We start from the raw sequence: 23,888 nt of genomic DNA, 5'->3' as shown, positions 1-23,888 counted from the left end.
ATGAGTGTGGACAATACGAAGAGGACATTTGATACTGACCCAGACAGTGGTCACCCCCTTGGGATGCACAACGTACTTCTCGATGTAAGTTCAGGAAAAAATATATATGCATAAACCAAGAGCAACCTCTCTCAGCCAGACTGAGCATTGACGTTGCATTTACAGAAAGGTTCTTACCATACTACAACTACATATTTAACTGTCTCTTGTCAGATCTATTATCCCATGATAAGAAACTCGATGGCACCGAGTGCAAAAGGTCAGCAGGACGTGGATGATTCTGCTCAACATGACTTTTTGGACAATATGACCAAGTTTCTGGGAGTCGTCGACACAACTCTCCAACATCTTGAGCTTCAGGGTTTGTTTCATTAAATACACCCAAAAAAATTGTTATTAGGCTTTTTTAGCAACTGCCTCATATTTTAATCTGATGGGCAATAAAGTGACAGCTATATATGAAAGGTTTACTGTTCTTGGAACACGATGGGGTTACAGAATAACATGTGTCTCCAAAACATTGAACTCACGATAAAGTGTACCAACTGAGTTGTGTTTTTTTTTTTTTTTTGTTGTTCTTTTCGCAGATGACATTTCCTTGGACATTCCTGAACTGGACTGGACGCAAGATGTGGATGTCTTGCTTGCTCAACCAGCGAGCGTTGAGAAGTTGGAGCAGTCTCTGAAGAATTGGCAGACTCTGATTAGAAATGTTATGGCAGAGCAGCAGAAAAAACAACCACGGGTTTGTGAATTTGTTCTATTGTGAGTTTGACCTGGATAAGATTAGAGGTATAGTTTGAAAAAAAAAAAAAAAACTCAATGAAAGAACTTTCAGGTCAAGTTAATTGCATCCATAGTGTATGCTACATTGCTGAAATATGATTAATAAATGTAATACCTATTGTTAATTAATTAAAGTAATTTTCCTTTGTACTCCAGGGGCCTGGTCCATTGGCAGAGCTCCAGGTTTGGCAGGATCGTGCTTCTGCTCTGAAAACTCTGAGTGAGCAGCTAGAACAGCCTGTGGTGAAGAAGATCCTGGAGGTGATGACCAAAGCGGATTCAAGCATCGTTGACATGCTGGAAGAAACAATCGCCGACCTCACCGAATACCACTCGGAGGCAGATAGTAACCTTCAGGCTCTCAAAACGATGGAGACAGGCTTCATGGTGAGAGATCATTTTCTACAAATGCTATACCATTAAAGAATATTCAATGTATTCTCTTCTCAGAAATACCAGAATGCTCACCAATTCTTCACAGCCTTCAGCTATCAGTTTTGTTTAGTCTTGAGAGTGAAGGCAGAAATACTGCGATATCGTCCCCTTCACCCCTCTAAATGTTCCCAATTGTGTTTTGTAGTTTCTGGCTAATGAAGACAACTTGGGAAAGATCCAGAAGATCATCCCACTTCTGATGGAGACCCTGAAATTGATGTGGATGATTTCCTACCACTTTCAAAGTGGTGACCATATGGTCCTTCTGCTGGAGCGAGTTGCCTGGCAGCTGTGTGACCGTGTGGCTCGAACGATTGACTTCCATACCATCTTCAAGTATGTGTGGATGCACGTGGATACCCCGTGTTTTTGCTAAATGTTAATATACAGTAAATATTATGGAATGATGGTGTTATATTCAGCCAGGATTCAACATTCAAGCATTTGATTTTGGTGTTTCATTTTAAGTTTGATTATGTGTTGCTTCTGGAACAGGAATCAGAAGAAGGCCAGATCCCAAATTTACGAGGCTGAGCAGCTTCTGAACCAATGGAAAACCTCCTACTTTAAGATGAGCGCTGATGTTGAAAAACTGGGCTGGGAACAACGTTGGGAATTCGACTGCAAGCGATTGTTTGAGAGGAGTGACTACATGGTGTCTGTCTGCCGGGACCTGGACAGTGTCCTTCAGGTCAGTGCAATGAAAAGCCACAATTATTGACCATTCACAAAGCTAGTGCATCTTGGACTTTGGAAAATGATGTTGGGTTTGCTTGAAGAGTCCTATTAAATTTGTCTTGCAGGGTATAGAGGAGTTTACCAACTTTTTTGGCAAACTGCCAAAATTTGCAATAACGAAGGTAGAACTGCTTGACACTGTTCAGACCGGAGTGAACAGTCTGGCATCAGCTTTTGAACAGATCAGATTTAACCCGTTCAGCATCTTAAAGATGAGCAGCTGGAAAGAGATCATTCAAGACTTTAACAACTCAGTTGAGGTGAGTATGTTATTTAATTCTATTGAAATGTACGGTTCAAAATCTTAGAATAAGGATTAGGCAGTGAAGTATCCCAATTTTGTCATTTTCAAATGTCTGCTGCACCTTTTTAACAATACAAAGTAGTTTCTATATTTATTCAGCAGATTCTTGATTATTTTTTTGTGTCTCCTCAGGCCATAGAAAAAGAAGTCATCAGCTTAATTGATGAGACTTGGGAGTCTCTGCACTGTTCATCTGCTGCCTTTCAAAAACTGAAATGTTTCCAACCCATCAACTCCAGAGAGGCTATCAAGAGCCATTTGATGAAAAAGTTTGATGATGTCCTGGCCCAGTGTATGGAAGAGGTACTATAGAATCCCAAAAGAATAGTTGATATTTGAATCTGGAGTCAATAACCTGAAACTGTTAACGTGTGTAGTGAAGAATGTGTCTCACAGTGGGAAATGACGTGTACACACTTGGTTGATCAACCTAATTCCAATGCTACATTGAAACTGATTATAATCTATCTGTAGTTCAAAGTATTCTGTGTGGCCTCAATACACCAGATTACCCCACAAACTAAACAACACAAAACTAGAAGTTGCCTTTTTATGCTATAGGCCTAATTGTTCATTTCTTGTAGCTGCTGCACCCTTGTTTCCTTTGAGTCTTTAACAGAGGGACGCTTTTTTTCTTCTTTGCTGTAGATCGACACGATGGCCAACATTTTTGAGAACGAGAAGGATAATCCACCACTGAGTAAGAATGAGCCGCCAGTGGCAGGAGCCATCTTGTGGGCCCGATCGCTTCTCCACGACACAAAGGAAACACTCCTTCTCTTCCTGAAAGAACCAGAGGCACAAGGCAGTGAACAGACCAAAGCTGTGAGTTATTGCATCTGATCAAACTTTGATGGGTTGATATGAATGTCATCAATACTGAAAGACTTTTTCCTGTATTCTGTAAAGGCCAAGGACAAGTATCTGGAATTGTCAGCTCGGCTTAAGGAATACGAGAAGGAAACCTACAACAGCTGGTTCACTGAGACGCAGCGCAACCTGCCATTGCTGTTGAAAAAAACACTGCTGGCCATAGCTACCAGTGAAAACCCAACCCAGGCGGAAGTGGTATATATTTTACACACATTACTTAATTGTAAATGGTATTCCAGTGATGTTCTACACCTTAATTTCATTTTCTTTCTTTCTTTCTTTGTTTTTTATTAACAATAAGGCTGTCCCATCGGCTAAGAAAAGGCGACTGAGGGATGTGCGATACATCGTGAACTTTTCTCAGATCATCAGACAAATCATTTCAGAAACAAATTGCCTTGTACCACTGGATTTCTCTGTGCCTAAACTGGCTCTATCTGTCGCTCCAATGGAGCAAGAAATTGACAGGTAATGATTTTATTTTGGGCTGAGACCAAACCTTAGACATCAAAGCTGATGTGCTCTCTAACTTGATCTTTTTCCATCTTTGTTTTAGATATGTGAGTGATCTGGAAAGAGTTACCAGGAGGTACAACGCCACCATTGGCAGCCTAAGTGGAGAACATTTCACGATGCTCTTCACACACATAAAAGCCGTCCAGACTGAGCTGAATGATGGTTGCAACAGACTCACCTGGAAAACCTTGGGTACAGTGCTGACAGATACTGTGATGTTTGTGTTATCACATGCGAGGTGTGGTTGTCGTCATCTGATGTTTCATAACTGAAATCTTTATATTTGTGTCTAGACTCAGAAACCCCCGACTTCATCGCCAAAGCTCTTCAGGCTGTGTCCGAGTTTGAGCTTCTTATTAATAACATACACAGTATTGAAAAGGAAATTGATTCCAAGCTCCAAGAAATGGCGACCAGCAATATCATGAAAATCCCCTCTCCAGATAACTCAAACAACCTGCCAGGTACACATTCTGAATGGATACTGGTTTTTATTGGATATAATCCTTCAGGAAACAAACAAAACTCTTCAATCATATCATTCAACTTGTTTTATGTTTCTTTCTAGGTATCAAGAAGTTCTGTGAGCATATTGACCAAGAGAGGGTCAAGGCAGTGGATTTGCTGGTTAGAAGCTATAGCGGCATTGGATTGCTCATCTCCAAAATAGAATATTTACTCATGGGAACCAGCACTGGCAAAGCTCAATGTATGGCAGATTATTATGCGCACTGTGAACATAAAGTGCTGGACTCCCTTATGAAGATGGTGCTGAGGTAATGACATTACATATTGAAGTCATTTACTTTGAAATGAGTTGCAATACCTGCATTTTTCCTGATGTGTCCTTTTTTCTTGGTTGACTTTTGCTTTCAGGAATATTGAAACGTTGAGCAAGGCACTGACGGGGAGTACTGCTCTTTTTCAAGTTGACGTCATTCTGTCTGCTCCTAAGGTTGTGATACATCCTAAAAACAGTGACATCCACGCACTGATCATGCAATGTGTCAGAAACTGTGTGGAAAGCACCAAGGTTGGCCATCCAAACTTCTTCACTATAAGAATCTAATGGAACTCTTGCTCGTACTGTGTTACTGACACTGACTTAACTATGTTACTGTTTGTTTTATAGCAATTTGTGCGTTGGAGTCATGGGACATGCATCGAGTGTCCTCCAGTATGTGTTGGTCATGAAGATGAGTTTGAGACATTCACCTTCTGTAGCGACGTGTTTGAGCATCCTCAGATAAATGAAAGTGTCGAGAGTGTGTCCCGGCACGCAGAGCACTTGCTCCTCTCTGTGGATCAGTACCTTCACTACTGGAAACGCTACGAGGCCCTTTGGAGAAGAAACCTCATTGAGAACGAAAACTTTGCCAGAAAGAATCCACCCTGCGTCCAGTATGAGGACAAGCTGGAGTTTTTCACCATCATTCACCGGGAAGTGACGTTGGAGCCTCGTTTTAGGGCCGAGCGCATCATCCGTCTCAAGCTGGAGCCTCTGATTGCCACGTTGTGGCAAACTGTCGAGTCCTGGATCATTTCACTTGGGGGTTTTCTTCACGAGCATGCCAAAGAGGATGTCTTCAACTTGAGAGCTGAGCTCATGGTGCTGTAGCATGCTATTCTCTTCACAGACTCGTTTCACTGTTGTCATTGGAAAAAAAGATATCTTATACATATGTTTTTCTTACGTCTACCTTATACAACAGGAATTCAAAAATACCCTGGAAAGGAGCCCTGACGATTTAGAAGCCCTAAAGTCTATTCTGAGCACCATCTCTGCTGTTAGGGATAGGTCTCTTGAGATGGAGATGAGATTCCTCAGCATTCAAGAAATGTATTTGATCCTGGCCAAGTACAAAGTGGAGGTACGATATGTCTATTGTTGAATTGTTGTTTTAAAGTTTAATATGACTTCCAGTGTTGAGCCTCTGTTTTATGTTGTCAAGGTTGAAGTGGATGAACTGGAGTTCTTGGCCAATTTCGAGGAAATGCAGAAGAATCTGTTTACAGAATCCAAACAAGTTGATCACAGTCTGAAAGATGTCAAGAAATCATTTTCTGAGGTAAACAGCAATTCTATACAAATATATTTCATGATTTCTTTTTTTTTTTCAATATCAAAGAACATAACTATCATTTCTACCTATTTTTCATACATTCTTCTTAAAGATAACCCAGAAAAACTGTAAAGACTTCAAGCAAGAATTGTCTGTATTTCATGGAGACTTTAACATGCATGGCCCCGGAACTGTGGGAGACAACTTGGAAAGAGGTCTTTATATATTCAGATGCTGAAGTTGCTGTTTCCATAACAAACCATATTGCATGTGAAATGTTGACATGTAGTGAAGAAACTCAGTTCTTTTTTCTTTTTTTTTTTTGTCTTCAGGACTTATAATTATGGGAAAATATGAGGCAGCTCTTAAAAAGATGGTGACAACACAACAGGAAATTACTTTTGCAGAGAAGTTCTTGGACCTTCCTATTACTGCCAGCCCAGAGATTGCAGGCATTCAAAAGGACATGAAAGCATTTTGGCAGATATACGATATATATAGAGATCAGAAGGTGGGATGGCGTTGTTATCCGTTGAAGATCAGAATAGCTTCTTGCAACATACCAAAAAAGCATGGTTGACATTGTTTTTATTTTAATTGTGCTTTTCAGGATGCAAAGACAGAGTGGTCACAGACCTTATGGGTCAATGTAGACATTCCAGTGTTACAGGATGGTGTTGAAGGTTTCATCAAAAGATTCAGGAAGCTGCCTGAGGATGTGAAAGCCTTGCCTGTTGCCTTCTGTCTACACGGATCTATGAAAGACTTCAAGGAGTCTCTATCTTTATTGGGGGACCTGAAGAATGAAGCTCTCAGAGACAGGTTTGAAGATTGATTTCTTTCAGTCGTATTGAAAATATGCTTTCACCATGAAAGCTAAGGTATTGGAATCATCTGTAAAATATGACTAAATGTTTCTCTGCTTTAGGCACTGGAAGGAGCTCACTGAAAAAACTGGTTCTAGCTTCACCATGGACCCAGACACATTCACCCTGGAACAAATGTTTGCCATGGAACTGCACAAACATGTAGACGTCATTGGCAACATTGTCACTTCTGCCGTAAAGGAGCTCAGTATCGAAAAGGCAAGATTTGTCTAAAATAGGCATTTACCATAACTTGTATCAGTGTATCAGTACCATCACTCTTTGTATTATATGTTTTATATTTGAGTTTGTGTGTGTGCCTACAGGGAGTGAATGCAGTGACAGAGACCTGGGAAAAGATGAAGTTCAGTCTGGTTCAATATGTTCAAGGCACCCAGAAACGTGGTTACATTCTGGCGGCTGTCGATGAGATCTTGCTGAATGTGGACAACGACATCTTGAGCTTGCAAGGCATGGCTGGCAGCCGTTTTGTCGGACCCTTCCTTGGCCCCATGCAGCAATTACAAACAGATCTGTCTCTAATCAATGAGACTGTTGAGGTCAGTGAGAGCGAGTCATCTTTGCTGCCTACTTATGTTTAAATTCATGAACAAGCTCTTTACAAAGAAAATGTATTTTTGCACAGGCATGGTTTTTGCTGCAACGAAAATGGATGTACTTGGGGGGCATATTTATTGGTGGAGACATCTGCTCACAGCTACCTGAGGAAGCAATGGAGTTTGACAAGATCAACCAAAAATTTAAAGACGTGAGTGTTACTACAATGTACTTCAACCCAATTCCATTTATTTTCTGTTTCTGTGGATGTGAAAATAATGTCATCTCATTCGTTTGTTTGTTTTTTTGTTTTGATGTATAGCTAATGATGAGCACAATGGCGAGGCCAAACATTAAGCTATGTTGCTTGGTCCCAAACCGGCTAAAAGCTCTGCAGGCCCTGAGTGACGGTCTTGAGAAGTGCCAGAAGAGTCTTAATGAGTACCTGGAATCCAAGCGGAATGTGTTTCCTCGTTTCTTCTTCATTTCTGATGATGAACTGCTCAGTATTTTAGGGAGTAGTGATCCGACTTGTGTCCAGGAGCACATAATCAAGGTACGTGCTCCGAAAGGGAAAAAAGTAGAAAATGATGTATCAAATATATCGTGTGTGTGCGTGTTTGCAAGTGTGTGTACTTTTTTTCGTCCATCAGATGTATGACAACATATCATCTCTGCGATTTGATGCTGAACTCAATGGGGAGCTGCTGGTTGGCGCAATGGTGTCGGCCGAGGGTGAAGTGATGGAGCTCAGAAAACCAGTCCCCGTCCTGGGTAATGTGGAGGATTGGATGATGGAGGTGCTTCTGGAGATGAGGAAGACTAACTGGCGCATCACCAAAGAAGCAATATTTCACTATTGTGAGGCCGGGGGCAGGTGTGTGTAAAAGCTTTGTTCCTATGTGTCTGTGTGCGAAGGGGTCACAGCAAGTTCACAGTAAAATTGTCCTTCTCGTGTTTCTCAGGGTGGATTGGATGCAACTGTACCAGGGTATGGTCGTACTGGCTGCGAGTCAGGTGTGGTGGACCTGGGAGGTGGAGGACGTGTTCAGTAACGTGAAGAAAGGAGAGAAGCACGCAATGAAGCAATATGCTGGAAAGATGCACCAGCAGATCAATGAGCTGGTGACACGTATTGCTCAGCCCATGAACAAAAATGACAGGCGGAAGATCAACACTGTGCTCATCATTGATGTCCATGCGAGAGACATTGTGGATAAATTTGTCCAAAATAGGTAACAGTTACTGACAGTGCTTTCTTCTACTAACAAATGATGCCATGTTCAGTTCTGATATAATGGTTAAAACCAAAAAACACATGTATGTTTTCAGCATACTGGATGCACGAGAATTTGAGTGGGAAAGCCAACTGCGATTTTATTGGGAACGAGAATCGGACAACCTCTTTGTGCGTCAGTGCAGCGCATCATTTCCCTACGGCTATGAATACATGGGCTTAAATGGTCGTTTGGTCATCACTCCACTGACGGACCGAATTTACCTCACGGTCACACAGGTCTGAGATGCTTTCCGGCTTTACATCAGTGAACATGACACACAAATTGTTTTGTTTGTGATCCCAGGCTCCAAAATGTTTTTTCTAATTGTGTGTGTGTGTGTGTGTTTTTTTAATGCAGGCCCTGTCTATGCACTTGGGGGCTGCGCTTGCTGGACCGGCTGGTACAGGAAAGACAGAGTCCACCAAAGATCTGGCGAAGGCCTTAGGTCTGCTCTGTGTGGTTACAAACTGCGGTGAAGGCATGGACTACATGGTAAGGCACTGAAACAACTGACAGACTTCTAAAGGGATAGCAGAAGAAAAAGAAATTGTATCCCATCACCCTAACCCTGTGACACTGTGCAATGTTTTGCTGCTCATATGCGGATACTTTAAACATCCCCGACCCTCTTTGTGTTTGTAGGCTGTGGGCAAAATTCTCTCTGGCCTTGCCCAGTGTGGCGCTTGGGGCTGCTTTGATGAATTTAATCGTATCGACGCTTCAGTGTTATCGGTCATCTCCTCCCAAATTCAAACGATCCGCAATGCTCTCATTCGACACCAAGAAACATTCCGGGTATGTCTGTTGTGGTTCTGCCACAGCATGTGAAGCTTATTATACAATTTGTTTCCTGATGTATTCAAGGATCTGTTTTCAAAAGTTTACTTAAACACTGTATTTTTTTTACTAATGCACATCAGTTTGAAGGCCACAACATCCGTCTTGATGAACGCATTGGGATTTTCATCACAATGAACCCTGGTTATGCGGGACGCACGGAGCTGCCAGAATCAGTCAAAGCCCTTTTCAGGCCTGTGGTGGTCATTGTGCCAGACCTTCAGACGATTTGTGAGATTATGCTCCTTTCCGAGGGTTTCCTCATGGCCAAGGTATGCACTTACAAACAACAACAAACGGGAGCTCTGCATAGAGAGCCATACACTTGTATTTTCACGATATTTTATATTTGTGTTGGAGATTCCAAAGATAATTTCTTGTGCCGTGTCTTGGTCGTTTTGCGATATTTCCGAATGCTTATTGCAGATATTGCAAATTCATAAGTTCACAAGATCTCTGTTTTTCTCTGTCTCAGGTGCTGGCAAAGAAGATGACCGTTTTGTATAAACTAGCTCGTGAGCAGCTGTCCAAACAGTCTCATTATGACTTTGGCCTGCGAGCACTTAAATCTGTTTTAGTGATGGCAGGAGAGCTGAAGAGAGGCTCATCAGACCTCAGTGAGGTAAAGACAAAAAGGAAACTTTTTATTTACATCTCCAGCTATTTGAAAACTAGCATTATTTATCATCCCTCTGGTTAAAGTTGAACCTATTATGTAGAATACACAAAGTGTTTAGTAACAATTGTGTCTTGACAAAGGAGAATCCCACAACCTCATGTTACATGAGAATATATTTTCCATTTTGAACCCGTTGGACGTCAATTTTCTGTCTTTCATTAACCACCTTACCCATCATTTGCTTTGGTCAGGATGTGGTGTTGATGCGCGCCCTCAGAGACATGAACCAGCCCAAGTTTGTGTTTGAGGATGTCCCTCTGTTCCTTGGGCTGATCTCAGACCTGTTCCCGGGCCTGGATTGCCCCCGTGTTCGCTATCCCAACTTCAATGACGCGGTCGAAGACGTCCTGCACGAGAATGAATATCTCATACTTCCTAACCAGGTCTTGCATCAGAATCTTACATTTTACACCTTGACTACAATTGTAGAGTCATGACAACTGATGTTTACTGACAAGAAATATGTCGCCCAATGAAGTATGTATGACTTATGTTACTGTTATTATATTATTACTATGCTCTGTTTGTGGTATCAGGTTGATAAAGTGGTGCAGTTGTATGAGACCATGATGACCAGGCACACCACGATGGTCGTGGGCCCGACAGGAGGAGGCAAATCGGTTGTGATCAGCACATTGTGTCAAGCTCAGACCAAGTTAGTGTCAATAACCCCACTTTGCGAAGTTTGTTTTTTTGTTGTGGATGTCCCTACATTTCATTCTATCTCGTCTTCAGGCTGGGATTACACACGAAGCTGTACCCATTGAATCCTAAAGCAATGAGCGTGATTGAGCTATATGGTATTCTGAATCCGGACACTCGCGACTGGACTGATGGGATCTTGTCAAACATCTTCCGCACCATGAACAGGCCGACAGAAAAACAAGAGCGCAGGTACAACATTCACGAGAAGCTCAACTCAGTCATTTGATCCAAACTCCATTACGAGCAATGGAGTCCAGATTAACATTCGTAAAAGTAGGAAAGAATTTCTGTTAAAAAAAAAATGTCTTTGACTCCCAGGTACATCCTGTTCGACGGAGACGTGGATGCTCTCTGGGTGGAGAACATGAACTCGGTCATGGATGATAACAAGCTCCTCACTTTGGCGAATGGCGAGCGCATCCGTTTGCAGAATCACTGTGCGCTGCTGTTTGAGGTTTGTCAGAATTTTAGAAAACAAAAACAAAAATGTCAGTTCTCAAAAATACTCATTCATCTATGCAACGTTCGGAGCTGATTGCAAATATTTACTGCTACAGGTTGGAGACCTTCAGTATGCTTCCCCGGCTACTGTTTCACGCTGTGGAATGGTTTTTGTTGACCCCAAGAATCTGCGCTATACCCCGTACTGGAAAAAATGGCTGCACACCAGGCCTGTCGACGTATGTGTTTTCATGATTATATTCTTTGTCTTTGCTTTTTGTTTGATAATGTCTGAACAAAGTCTCTCTTTTTTTTTACCTCCTCCAGGAACAACAAGACCTCAACAAGCTGTTTGATAAATATGTGCACTGCTCCATTGATATGATTGTGGACGGGATTGTTGATGGCAAACAGGGCCAGAAACTGAAGAGTGTTGTCCCTCAGACAGATCTGAATATGGTATGCTTCAGTGTTTGAATTTTGTATTTTGGGAAAAATAATTGATGGTAAATAGATGTATAGATTTATGTGTATTTGACTGAACTCTATGCTCTGATTTATGTTCAGGTGACTCAGTTGTGCTTCACACTGGATGCCCTGCTGGAGCAGAAGAGCTATAGAGCTGAAGTCCTGGAGAGTCACTTTCTGGAAGCTCTGTGCTGCTCACTTGGAGCTACATTGCGAGAGCGTGACAGGATCCAGTTTGACGAGCTCTTAAAAAAGCTTTCCTGCCTCCCCCCAGTGCATGATGATGACACCCTGGCTGGACCAGGACAGATACCAGGTAAAATGCAATAAGTTGTCTTAGGATTCACTAAAGAAATGTTACTTTTTCAAGTAAATTCTTCATGAGAATTGGATTTTTAATGATGGATAATTGCATTTTGGCAGGATCCCTCCCAACGCTGTATGATTTCCACTTCGATGGGACACAAGAGAAGTGGCTTCCCTGGAGTTCTCTGGTCGCTGAATACATTCATAACCCTGAAATGAAATTCACTGATATCTTAGGTAATTTTTGGTTAATTTTTTTTTAACTATTGTGAATCAAGGACTTAAAACAAATGTGAATATATGTACAAAGATCAAAACCTTTTTTCTTCAATTTTCCTTGCTTTAGTGCCAACTGTTGACACCACAAGGGCCAACTGGATCCTGCAACAGATGGTGAAGATAAAGAGGCCAGTGCTACTGGTTGGAGAGTCTGGCACCTCAAAGACGGCCACCATTCACAACTTCCTGAAGAATGTCGACGCAGACACCGAAGTACGTTTAGTATCTTATGATGCAAATATGTCAATTCCCGAATGTTATTTCCATTCAGTCATATTTATTTTCTTTTCAGATTACTTTGACCATCAACCTTTCATCCAGAACAACTTCGATGGACCTGCAAAGAAATCTGGAGGCTAATGTGGAGAAAAAGACCAAGGAGACCTACGGTCCTCCTCCGGGGAAAAGACTATTAATCTTTATAGATGACATGAATATGCCAAAGGTAATGTGCCTGTTCAAAGCTCCCAGCCAAGACTTGTGTTCCATATCTGATGCATTGCAGGACTTGAATGTTTGAGGTCTTTTTTCAGGTGGATAGTTACGGCACACAACAGCCGATTGCACTGTTGAAGCTGCTGTTGGACCGAGGGGGCTTATACGACAGAGAAAAAGAACTTAACTACAAAACCCTCAAGGATCTTGGCTTCATTGCCGCCATGGGTAAAGCAGGAGGAGGAAGAAATGCGGTGGATACCCGCTTCACCTCACTGTTCAGCGTCTTCAGCATGCCTGTCCCAACAGTGGAGTCTCTTCACCTGATCTATGGTTCCATTCTCGGAGGTCATGCTAGCGTAAGTGTACCTGTCACAAAGTCATCACAACAGATTCAAATGTTGGACATCTTGATAACTAAATGTTTGTATTTTATTTTCAGCCATTTCAAGAGGCCATACAAACGGTTTGTGATCAGGTCACCTCCTGCACACTGGAACTATACAACACGATCATCAAAGATCTGCCGCCAACGCCATCCAAGTTCCACTACATCTTCAACCTGAGGGACCTGTCAAGAATTTACAGTGGACTCGTCCTCACCAATCCGGACAGGTTTATATACAGTTGTAGATTCAGTCCGAAGACTGCGCTTCTAAATGTGTTTGCTTTCTCTGATTTTTCTGGTTTGTACTCAACAGATATCTGACTGTCAGCCAGTTTGTTCGTGTCTGGAGAAATGAATGCCTGAGAATCTTCCATGACAGGCTCATTGATGAGACTGACAAAGCCTTGGTAATTCACGATCCTGCTTCATATTGAAATCGCGGGACAAACGCAATGTGTGCAATTGTTGCTTCAAATGGAATTACTAATCGAGACCATTCTCTCCCCCAGGTCCAAGGTCACGTCAAGAAGTTAATTCTTGAGCATTTCCCATCAGACGAGGAAGTGGTCATGAAAGACCCAATACTTTTCGGAGACTATGACACGGCACTTCAAGAAGCTGATTCAAGGGTTTATGATGACATCCAAGACTATGAGGCCTCAAAGGTCCTCTTTCAGGTATTGCCCGAATATTAACTGAACCTCAAGTTACGATCCAGGTCTCAGTCTGTTTATTTTTGAACAAGATGCCACTTTTGTATAGTAACTGTTTATAATGAGTCATCTGTTTGACCTTTGTCCCTCTTTAGAAAATATTGGAGGAATACAACGAAACCAAATCGAGGATGGACCTGGTCCTGTTTGACGATGCTTTGGAACATCTAACACGCATACACCGCATAATCCGCATTGCTCGAGGCCACGCACTGCTTGTTGGTGTCGGGGGCTCTGGGAAGCAGTCGCTCGCCAGGCTTGCGGCCTTTGCGGCTGGCTGTGAGGTATTGAAACACACTATTGTTCAATGACACTTTGAAACTATTCTAAAATGTTGTAAAACATTTTCATGAATGAATTTTTCAGCATGTGATAATTATGTTTACTGTCCATTCCAGGTGTTTGAGATAGCATTGAGCAGAGGGTACAATGAAAGTAACTTCCGTGATGACCTGAAGGCCCTGTACTTGAAGCTTGGCATTGAAAACAAAAAGATGGTCTTCCTGTTTACTGACGCTCATGTTGTCGAAGAAGGCTTCTTGGAACTTATTAACAACATGCTCACCTCAGGTATGATGCCGGTCTTGTGGCTCTAACTCAGATGCATTTTCTTAAAAGTTATAGCTGCAAAAACGTCTCACTCTCCTTACAGGCAGTGTTCCGGCTTTGTTCCCTGATGAGGAGAAGGAACCAATTGTTAGCCAGCTCCGTGACGAGGCTCAAACGATGGGAGCCGGTCGTTCTAAAGACAGCATCTGGCAGTACTTTGAAAACAAGAGCGCCAACAATCTGCACATTGTTTTAGGAATGTCTCCTGTGGGGGACACTCTGAGGACACGCTGCAGGAACTTTCCAGGTGAAATAAGTCTTGGGCAATGAATTAATTTCATACAATCTCCGATGTTTTGTCACTGACTGTACTTCTTTTTCTCTCTCTCTCTCTCAGGACTGATGAATAACACCGTGATAGACTGGTTTTCACCTTGGCCTCCGCAGGCACTGCTCGCTGTGGCTCAGTCTTTCCTCGGTCTGTAAACACACGTGCTTTTTGAAATGCTTTCCTCATCTGAACTTTTCTTGTCAGACATTTAGATAGACATGTCAGACGTTCTTCTTGAGTGTTCAATTTCCATTACATTGTTGTGAAAAAAATATTAGGTAGGATTTTTCAAATTCTAATAGTAATGTTTTTTTTTGTTTGGTACAGGTGAAAATCCAATGATCCCTGAAGATCATTCCGTTGCAGTTATTGAGCATGTGTGCATGGTCCATCAGTCTGTGGGCGACTACAGCAAGCTATTCCAGCAAAAGCTCAGACGTTGCAACTATGTCACTCCAAAGAATTATTTGGACCTCATCAGCACCTATTGCAACCTCTTGAAGGAAAAGGACCAATATACCTTGGGTAAGAAGATATAATATGCCATGAGTGCTGCGCTAAAGATATTTGTGACGGTTACAAAGACGCTTGACTTTTTCTCTTCTTTCTTTTGTTTTCTAGCTCAGTGCAAGCGTCTCGAAGGAGGCTTAGATAAACTAAAGGAAGCCACTGAGAACCTCACTGAAATGAATGTGAAGCTCGCAGATCAGAAAATCGTCCTCGCTGAAAAGTCAACAGCATGTGAAACCCTGCTGGCCGAAATTTCTACAAATACAAGCATTGGTCAGTGTACAACTGCCTCTTCTCGCTCACAGTCATAATGCACACTGTACTTTTTCGCTCTGTGAAACCAAACACAATTGTGAACTCATGGTTACATTTTCTTACAGCGGGGGAGAAAAAGAATCTGGCAGAAATAACAGCCAAAGAGATTGAAGAACAGAACAAAGTCATTGCTGTCGAGAAGACAGAAGCTGAGAATGCCCTGGCTGAAGGTCTCCCAGCGCTAGAGGCCGCTCGAGAGGCTTTGAAAGGCCTGGAAAAATCTGACGTCACTGAGATCCGGTAAACTCATTCAGATGTTGAAATATTTCTTATAAAATTTGAAAGATGATCGGTATAACCTTAGATAATGTATAAGGATTCCTATAGAAAGTTTGATGACGTACAAATCAGTGACGGTCATCCACGTCTGAACTTGCCCGATTTTTAAAAGCTAATTTAAGTCATTGGTTAATTCACCCACTCATCCTCATCTGTCTTGTTCATCTTCCACGGACTCTTTGTACAGATCTTTTGCCAAACCACCCAAACCAGTGCAAGTAGTTTGCGAGTGCATCCTGGTGCTTCGCGGTGCCACAGAAATCAGCTGGCAGGCAGCCAAGGGGATGATGTCTGAAACTAACTTCCTCCGTTCATTGATAGAAATGGATTTTGACTCTATCAGTAACAGCCAGGTCAAGCAAGTCAAAGGTAAGAGACCTACGATCCATCCATCCATTATCACTGTGTGGCCCCAACCCACAAACTATAAATAACTATAAGAAATGTTCCTCTCAGGTTAGAGGTATTTACAATATTTCACTGCTGTTTCCTTTACACTTCCTGTCACTAGGCTTCCTCAAGCACCTCCAATTGAGCCTTTTGGAGATGCAAGCCATCAGCAAGGCGGGAGCAGGAATGCTCAAGTTTGTAGAGGCCGTCATGGGCTACTGTAAGACTGCGAGTGAAATCAAGCCCAAGAGACAACAGGTAAATGTTAAAAGTGCTATTAACACCTTCTTCTAGCTGAACAGACGTGTCATACAGCCGTGTGGATCTATTTCTCTAGGTGGCGCGCCTCGAGAAGAACTTCTTCAAGAGTAAGCAGGAACTGGAGCAAATTCAACGTGAGCTCGCTGATCTCCAGAAAGAACTGGGGGCTCTCGGAGACACGTACAAAGCAGCTCATGAGGAGAAGCAGCAGCTCCAAGACGAAGCTGAGCTCATGGAGAGAAGGCTCATCGCTGCTGACAAACTCATCACTGGTCTGAGCTCCGAGAACAAACGGTGAGGTTTTGAAACACAAACTTTCCACTAAACATCCAGTTGTTCAGAAGCTTGTTTCACTCATTATCTGTCTGCACTTTTTTTCTGTTGCCAACTCAGGTGGGCCAAGGACCTGGAGGAGTTGAAGCTGCGGCGGGTGCGTCTGCTGGGTGACTGTCTGATCTGTGCCGCTTTCCTCAGCTATGAGGGGGCCTTCAGCTGGGACTTCAGGAATGAAATGGTATACAACACATGGAGCCAGGATGTGAAGGAAAGAGGCATCCCTTTGAGTCAGCCTTTCAAAGTGGAACACCTTCTTTCTGATGAGGTGGAAATCAGCAGGTGAGTACGATTTGAACTTAGTTACAAACAAAGATCTCTGCAAGATATTTTTTTAGCCTTTCGTGTTATTTAAAAAAAAAAAAACATAATATAGTATGTTGTATATTGACTGCATGCAAAATGAAATCTTTTCCACAGATGGGATTCACAGGGCTTGCCTCCAGATGAGCTCTCTGTACAGAATGGAATTCTCACGACCAGGGGGAGCCGCTTTCCACTGTGCATTGACCCGCAGCAACAAGCCCTCAACTGGATCAAGACAAAAGAGGCAAACAATAACCTCAAGGTACAAAAAAGGGACACACTTCTATATTATGAATGTTAAATGTGAAATATTCGTGACGTGCAGCCCTGACAATTTGATCAACCACTGTGTCCCAGATTTCATCTTTCAATGATCCGGACTTCCTGAAACATCTGGAGATGGCCATCAACTTTGGCTTCCCATTTCTAATCCAAGATGTGGACGAGTACATTGACCCAGTGATTGACAACGTCCTGGAGAAAAATGTGAAAGGGGCAGAGGGTCGACAAGTTGTTGTGCTGGGCGACAAGGAAGTGGACTACGATTCCAACTTCAAGCTGTACCTCAACACCAAACTGGCCAACCCCAAATATTCCCCATCCGTTTTTGGAAAATCCGTGGTCATTAACTATACTGGTAGGAGCCTTTGGCAAGACAGCTATATAGCTTTTGTTTTTATCTTTCGAACACTATGCTGTGTTGTCAGTTTGTGTGAAGTTGTTTAATGTGCTCATGTGACTTGCAGTGACCCAGAAGGGTTTGGAGGACCAGCTGTTGAGCGTCATAATGGGGTTCGAGAAGAAAGAGCTGGAGGAGCAGCACAAGTGTCTGATCCAGGAAACGAGCAGCAACAAAACGCTTCTGAAAAAGCTGGGAGACTCTTTGCTGGAAGAGCTGGCCACATCGACAGGCAACATGCTGGACAACACAGAGCTTGTTAACACATTGGAAATAACAAAGCTGAAAGCCAAAGAGGTCAGTTTGACTCGAGAAGGCGTTAATTAAATCTTGGAAAGAAATCCATTTCACTGCAAACACTAACCCTTTTGATTTGCTCATCTTTAGGTTTTCGAGAAGCTCCATTTGGCTGTGAAGACGTCACAGGACATTGATAAACTCAGAAACGAGTACCGACCCGCAGCCAACATTGGCGCGATCCTGTTCTTTGTGCTGACAGAAATGGCTTCGGTTAACACCATGTACCAATTCTCCCTCGCTTCCTACCTCCAAGTGTTTGAGTTTTCACTGCAAAAATCTCAGCGTCACGCCATGCTTCCCATAAGGCTACAGAACATCAGGAACACTTTGATGGATAACGTTTATAACTACGGTTGCACAGGTAGAGAAAAAAACAACAGCGCATGTCGGATAATGAAAAATGTTATCATCAAAACACACTTATATGTAAATATTTAATCATTGTGATTTCATATCTCTAGGGCTGTTTGAAAAGCACAAGCTGCTCTTTTCCTTCATCATGACAATCAAAATTGAGGAGGCAAAGGGGAAGGTAACTCAAGAGGAAATGGAATTCTTTATGAAAGGTGAGACAACAAGTTCAACGTTAATTTCTACGCAAATTACACTGGAGGCAAAAATACAAATACATATAATAACTTGATTTGTTCTCACTTCATGTGCAAAGGCAACATATCCCTGGAGGAAAGTCAACGCTCAAAGCCCTGTGAGTGGCTTCCAAATCAGGGCTGGAAGGACATCATGAAACTTTCAGAGGTGTTTCCTGATCCGTTTGGCTCGCTGCCTGTTGACATTGAGAGGAATTCTACTGAGTGGCAGTCTGTAAGTAATCGCAACCTCAGAAACTGCTGTCGTGCCACTTAGTCAACTAAAACTGATTTCGGTTCTTATGTTCTCTCTCCCCAGTGGTATGACTTGGATGCACCAGAACAGACTCCTTTTCCGTCAAAATTCAAGGAAAACCTGTCGAGCTTTCAGAAGCTCCTCCTGCTGCGTTGCTTCCGCGTTGATCGAGTCTATAGAGCTGTGACAGACTATGTCACTGTCACCATGGGCGAGAGGTGAGGCTTTCTCTTTTCTAAATATGCAGTACAATTGAAGCTTTCTCGGATCAGTATATATTACATATCTTGCACGTAGATGCACACTGGGCATATGAAATGTTGAAAGGTTTTAGAAATCAAAGGTGAAATTAGTATGCAGTATACAGCGAAAAAACATTCAAACAGGTCATCTGATTTGAAAACTCATTAAATGTGATAGCTCAGTGCTTTGCAGTTATACTGCAGTGAGTGATTCAAAACCTCCTGTTACGGTATAATGTATGGACCGAATCAACCTAAGTCAAGAATGCCTTTAGTACATAGAGTATATATTTATAAAGTACACCACTGTGATGAAGTTCAAGGCAGCTGAACACGTTTTTTTTTTTAAACCATGCAGAAAGTTTTTTGTTTTTTTTTCCAATCATTGTTTTTAACTGAAGGAACTCAATCCCTGAACTTTTCTTTGTTGTTGTTTTTAATGCTCAGATACGTACAGCCCCCTGTGATCAACTTTGATGCAATCTATGAAGAGAGCACACCTTTCTCCCCCATTGTCTTCATTTTGAGTCCCGGCTCGGACCCAGCTGGCGACATCATGAAACTCGCTCAAAAGTTAGGCCTTGGGCAAAGCCAGTTCCAGTTTCTTGCAATGGGCCAAGGTCAAGAAAAGGTACGAAATCTTTCTTCCCGACAGCCATGGAATGTGACAGACAGTATATTATATGAAATGATTGTACAGTAAAATGTGAAGATGCTGAGGTGTTGTCTCCTGTTGTCTCCTCCTATAAAGGTGGCCTTAGACTTGTTGAAGAAGGCGGCAGCTCTTGGTCGATGGTTGATGCTGCAGAATTGCCACCTGCTGGTGAAGTGGCTGAAAGAACTGGAGAAGGCTTTGGAGATGATCACTAAGCCCAATCCGAACTTCCGCCTGTGGATTACAACGAACCCCATTAATGATTTCCCCATTGGCATTCTGCAAAAGTCCCGAAAGGTGAAACATGTCTTTATCTCTCGTCTTTTTTTTCTTCTTTTTTACAAGGTGGCAGCTAAGACATACTGAGTTGGCAGTGTCCTCAATATTTTTTATTCATTCATTCATTTATTTATTTAATAACATATGTACTATTTTTAGTTACTTTTAGATGAAGGGTGAAGCCATGTTCTCTCACGACTCTTGGCAATGCATAAATTCTATCCAGGATTACTTTTGGAACATCTTAGTGCCTGAGCTGCTTCAAAAGATGAACATGTTTAAACACCCCTTTAGTTTTGTGATTTTAAACTTGTTATTCTATTTCCATGTTAACAGGTGGTAACGGAGCCTCCTAATGGTCTAAAGCTGAACATGAGAGCCATATACTCTAAAATCTCCAGTGAGACTTTGAGCGAATGCCCACATCTTGCCTTCCCCAGCCTTGTGTACGTTCTGACTTTCTTCCACTCGGTGGTGCAAGAGAGGCGCAAGTATGGAAAGATGGGCTGGAACGTCTCATATGACTTCAGCGAGTCGGATTTCTTTGTAAGTGGTCATGGAGTCAACAATGTATTTGACATTTGGACTGTCAGACATGTTCTCTGAGGTGTAAATATCACTCATATTTCCCATTTCAGTGTTTAAAACTTTGTAACTTTATAACTGTGCTCAACAGGCGTGCATGGAAATCCTCAACACATACCTGACAAAGGCTCACGACCAAGGAGAAAGCGGCATTCCCTGGGGAAGTCTTAAATACCTCATTGGGGAGGTAAGGCTAAACTTATTTCATACTGTGAACTGTAGTGAGTCATCTGTATAAACTGTTCTGCCCAGTGAGGACTGTTGTTTAATCTGCCTGTATATTGTTTGTTTAGGTGATGTATGGTGGGCGAGCGATAGACAGCTTTGATCGCAGGATCCTGACTGTCTACATGGATGAGTACTTTGGAGACTTCCTTTACTACACCTTCCGAGAGTTCCACTTCTTCAAAAACCAAGATGTTGATTACAAGATTCCTCTAAATGGACCAATGAAAACATATGCTGGTCAGTAACTGTCACGGCTTACTTTCATCTTGCTTTCTGTCATCACTGATACTCACGGTTTCACGTTGTGCAATACTACAGATGAGATTGAGAACCTGCCCCTGGCAAATACACCCGAGGTGCTGGGTCTTCACTCCAATGCTGAGATAGAATGCTACACACATGCAGTTAAAGACATGTGGTCTCACTTAATAGACCTGCAGCCTCAGACAGGTCAGTTTTGACAACGTCCATATCTTTTACCTCATGGTTGACGTCTCCTTCAAATGCTGTCAAGTGATTCCTTTTTCTCTATTGGCCTTTAAACATACAGGTGAATCAGGTGGAAACATCAGTCGGGAAGATTACATCAGCCAAATGGCCAAGGACATGCAAGACAAGCTGCCCGAGTTATTCGATTTGGATGTGATCCGGAAAACGCTTGGAACAGAGATCTCTCCAACCTCAGTGGTTCTGCTTCAAGAACTGGAACGCTTCAACAAGCTCCTGGTCTGCATGCAATTGTCTCTTGCTGAGCTCCAGAAGGTAGGTTGAGATGATTGGAAACTGACCTTGCATGTGTTGTGCAGTGTTGGTTATTGGCTTCCCTCCAATTCATATCTTCTTTGTGCCCCCCAGGCTTTGAGTGGTGAAGTGGGCATGAGCAGCGAGCTTGAAGAGGTGGCCTCAGCTCTTTTCAACGGTCAGATTCCAGCTATTTGGAAGAAGCTGGCACCAGAAACTCTGAAGTCTTTGGGCAACTGGTCGAGCCACTTCAAGATGCGTTATGACCAGTACAGCGACTGGGTAAGGATTAGTACAGCGTAAATAATTTATCACGGGAATCTCTACAATCCTTCTGCATTAATCCCTGACAGAACAAATTAGCTGAGCATGTATTTAATGTGTGATATGTAATGTGTCCACCAGGTGGAGAACGGAGAGCCAAAAGTTATGTGGCTATCAGGACTCCACATCCCAGAGTCCTACTTAACTGCTCTGGTTCAAGTGGCGTGCAAGGAGAAAGGTTGGTCTCTAGATCTTTGTACGTTCTACACAGAAGTGACCGAGTACCGCAGTAAGGATGAGATCAGCGAGAAACCCCGGCAAGGTAATACAACAACATTGATCAAATGCTGCATGATCACAATTGAGGTCTGAACACTGACAGTTTTCTTCCCTACAGGCTGCTTCGTGACTGGTCTGTATCTGGAGGGAGCAGACTGGGATGTGGAGAATGGATGCTTGGAGAAGAGTAAACCCAAAGTGTTGGTTGTTGAACTGCCCATTGTCAAAGTCATCCCGATAGAGACTCACTGCCTCAGGTTACTGGTATGGACACCAAGACAGACCTTCATATGCTATTTCTTTTTTTTACAGTCTCTTCTCAACTGTTTGTGTAACTGTGTATTTTTTATTTTGCAGAACACACTGCGTACACCAGTGTACACCACTTCCCTGAGGAGGAATGCAATGGGTGTCGGGCTGGTGTTCGAGGCAGATCTGCACACCACCGTGCATTTATCTCACTGGATCCTACCAGGAGTATGTCTGTGCCTCAACACGGATTGATGTGACTTCAACAAGTTAAGTAATTTTACTTTTTTGAAAAGTGTATTTATAGTTTCCATGTCTCAAAAGCCCAAGCTTTTGCAGGAGGTTGAGAGATAGCGTCTCAATATAGTCAGGCTCACCTCCATGGACATCTTTGACTCTGGAACCCAGCTTCTCGACAGGGGCTGGACACTCCACTTTCCTGGAGTTGTCCGCGGTGAGAGGTGGCGGGCTGGCGTGGGCTTGCCTATTGCCCCACAGCTCAGCCGCCATGCGTTGGAGTTCACCCTGGTGAATGAGAGGGTTGCGTCCCCATGCCTATGAGTAGGGGACAGGTCTCTGACTCTGTTGTCTTGGCCTATGGACCGAACAGCAGTTCAGAGTACCCAACCTTCTTGGAGTCCCTGGGAGGGGTGCTGAATAGTGCTTGAACTTGGGACTCCATTGTTCTTCTGGGGGACTTCAATGCCCACGTGGGCAATGACAGCGAGACTTGGAAGGGGGTGATTGGGAGGAACAACCTCCCCGATCTGAACCTGAGCGGTGTTCTGTTATTGGACTTCTGTGCTAGTCACAGTTTGACGATAACGAACACCATGTTCGAGCACAGGGTTGTCTATAAGTGCACGTGGCAGCAGGACACCCTTGGCTGGAGGTCGATGATAGACTTTGTGGTCATGTCATCTGATCTCCGGTCACGTGTCTTGAACACTCGGGTAAAGAGAGGGACAGAGCTGTCAAATTCTGGCAAAACCATCCGACGTCTCAGGAGGGGGAAGCAATTTTCCACCAACACTGTTTACCTCGGAGGTGGTGAGCTGTTGACCTCAACTGGAGATGTCGTTGGGCAGAGGAACAATGCGGTTTTCGTCCTGGTTGTGGAACACTGGACCAGCTCTATACCCTCCACCAGGTGCTTGAGGGTTCATGGGAGTTCGCCCAACCAGTCCACATGTGTTTTGTGGATCTGGAGAAGGCGTTCAACTGCGTCCCTCGAGACGTCCTGTGGGGGGTGCTCCGGGAGTATGGAGTCCAGGGCCCTTTTAAGGGCTGCCCGTTCCCTGTACACCCGGAGCAGGAGTCTGGTTCGCATTGCCGGCAGTAAGTCAGACCTGTTCCCAGTGCACGTTGGCCTCCGGCAGGACTGTCCTTTGCCACCGATTCTGTTCATCACATACATGGACAGAATTTTTGGGCATAGCCAGGGGCCGGAGGGGGTCCAGTTTGGGGACCACAGGATCTCATCTCTGCTATTTGCAGATGATGTGGTTCTGTTGGCTCCATTAAACCTGGACCTACAGCATGCACTGGCGTGGTTTGCAGTCGAGTGTGAAGCAGCAGGGATGAGGATCAGCACCTCTAA

General features: G+C 43.2%; 1 protein-coding gene across 1 annotated transcript; it reads left to right on the top strand.

Annotated features, from left to right (window-relative positions):
• Positions 1–22,543, top strand: LOC308147250 (dynein axonemal heavy chain 10-like; the record flags this gene model as incomplete). The annotated part of the gene is made up of 68 exons (XM_080519357.1): positions 1–84; positions 943–1,173; positions 1,367–1,557; positions 1,717–1,912; positions 2,025–2,081; positions 2,912–3,088; positions 3,173–3,305; positions 3,946–4,116; positions 4,936–5,261; positions 5,365–5,523; positions 5,605–5,721; positions 5,828–5,930; positions 6,048–6,226; positions 6,326–6,537; positions 6,644–6,800; positions 6,908–7,141; positions 7,228–7,350; positions 7,462–7,695; positions 7,793–8,016; positions 8,105–8,374; positions 8,472–8,655; positions 8,777–8,911; positions 9,062–9,214; positions 9,340–9,528; positions 9,732–9,878; positions 10,127–10,318; positions 10,472–10,590; positions 10,671–10,829; positions 10,959–11,094; positions 11,198–11,320; positions 11,409–11,540; positions 11,649–11,865; positions 11,973–12,092; positions 12,202–12,347; positions 12,427–12,579; positions 12,668–12,928; positions 13,012–13,184; positions 13,271–13,364; positions 13,467–13,634; positions 13,766–13,954; positions 14,069–14,240; positions 14,323–14,526; positions 14,617–14,697; positions 14,878–15,075; positions 15,172–15,333; positions 15,441–15,615; positions 15,842–16,023; positions 16,166–16,302; positions 16,382–16,599; positions 16,699–16,920; positions 17,059–17,206; positions 17,302–17,581; positions 17,691–17,920; positions 18,011–18,284; positions 18,385–18,489; positions 18,591–18,745; positions 18,830–18,984; positions 19,456–19,639; positions 19,760–19,960; positions 20,279–20,488; positions 20,619–20,714; positions 20,821–20,992; positions 21,074–21,205; positions 21,306–21,517; positions 21,611–21,778; positions 21,902–22,082; positions 22,158–22,303; positions 22,397–22,543. The coding sequence occupies 68 exons, from the start codon at positions 1–3 to the stop codon at positions 22,541–22,543; spliced, it is 11,715 nt and encodes a 3,904-aa protein (XP_080375483.1).
• Between the last annotated feature and the right edge of the window lie 1,345 nt (positions 22,544–23,888).

The sequence above is a fragment of the Blennius ocellaris genome, assembly GCF_963422515.1.
Source record: "Blennius ocellaris genome assembly, chromosome: 23".
Classification (NCBI taxonomy): domain Eukaryota; kingdom Metazoa; phylum Chordata; class Actinopteri; order Blenniiformes; family Blenniidae; genus Blennius; species Blennius ocellaris.
This window is presented reverse-complemented; position numbering and strand designations above follow the sequence as displayed.